The following is a 1,053-nucleotide window of genomic DNA, read 5'->3' on the forward strand; positions in this document are numbered from 1 at the left end:
GAAGATACCAGCTGTATTTTCAACACCTCCTGGAATAAACTCGGGTGCCTTCCAAGGAAGACCCCACATACAAGAGGCCTAGGAAGGAAGGCAGCCCTGGGAGGCAGGCTGTCCTGCCTGCGTCTTTTACTCAAAAAGAAAGTGCGATAAAGAACATGCTCCAGGGTAAGATATCTGAGAGCATCAGAGTCCCCACAGGGGCAGTAAGATCTGCTGAGCTAACATAGGCTTCCTGTGACGAGATCCATAAATAACTACTTGGTTAAAGACACAGCCGCACACACGTATGGCGTTAAACTGAAGCAGCGCTTATGACGTGTACGCAACAGACAAATTAAGGGCCTAATAAGTCATTCAATCCTGACACCGAACTTCGGCATTTTCAAGAGGTCATAAAGCTCGGAATTGAAATCATACCTTAAAAAAAAAATACATAAGTAAATAAACTTACAATTGCTTTAAAAAAACAACAAAACAAAAAACCATGCAGAGCAACACACTTCATGAATTGTTGCGGCTGCCCACTCCAAGAGGACCGCCAACTTACCCCTGAATTTCTTGGGTGGATTGTTCAGGTCCCCAGCTTCCGGCTGCACAACACAGCGGTCATCGACCAGCCTGCACAGAAGACAAAGGTGATCGTAACATCAAGACAAGTCTAAGAAAATAAAACCCTAAGCACTAGGCCCAAATCATACACCCTGGGCTCTTCTGGGGTGAAGTTCCCGCCTGCCATGTTCTCCTGCAGGGGGCTGTTTCCACCGGAGGCTTCCTACGCAGGGACCTAAGCCGCATCCCACAGCCCAAGGCCCTGCTCCTGTGATGGCCATCTGGGGCTACTGTTTTCCGGGCACCTTCCCCCTAACCAGGTCCATGTCGGATCTGAGCATGGCACGGAACAGTGCCGACGTCGGCTGGCATGGCAAGGGGCAACGCGCTCAGCGAACAGGAGCTGAGGGGCCCATTTTGTGCCAGGCCCTGGCGTACTAGGATGAATAAGAACAGGCGCCTGCCCTGAGGGGGTTTGAGGCTCGTTAGCGCAGGAGCCACAAA

At 50.8% G+C, this 1,053-nt stretch overlaps 1 protein-coding gene across 1 annotated transcript in view; it reads right to left on the minus strand.

Moving 5' to 3' along the window:
- The window catches only part of ITPR1 (inositol 1,4,5-trisphosphate receptor type 1), a 304,897-nt gene that overhangs the window by 299,825 nt on the left and 4,019 nt on the right, over positions 1–1,053 (minus strand). Inside the window, exon 3 of the mRNA XM_019667129.1 lies at positions 548–618. Coding sequence (XP_019522674.1) covers positions 548–618 — 71 coding nt within the window. The remainder of the gene's footprint in view (positions 1–547; positions 619–1,053) is intronic.

The sequence above is a fragment of the Hipposideros armiger genome, unplaced genomic scaffold (assembly GCF_001890085.2).
Source record: "Hipposideros armiger isolate ML-2016 unplaced genomic scaffold, ASM189008v1 scaffold_483, whole genome shotgun sequence".
Classification (NCBI taxonomy): Eukaryota; Metazoa; Chordata; class Mammalia; order Chiroptera; family Hipposideridae; genus Hipposideros; species Hipposideros armiger.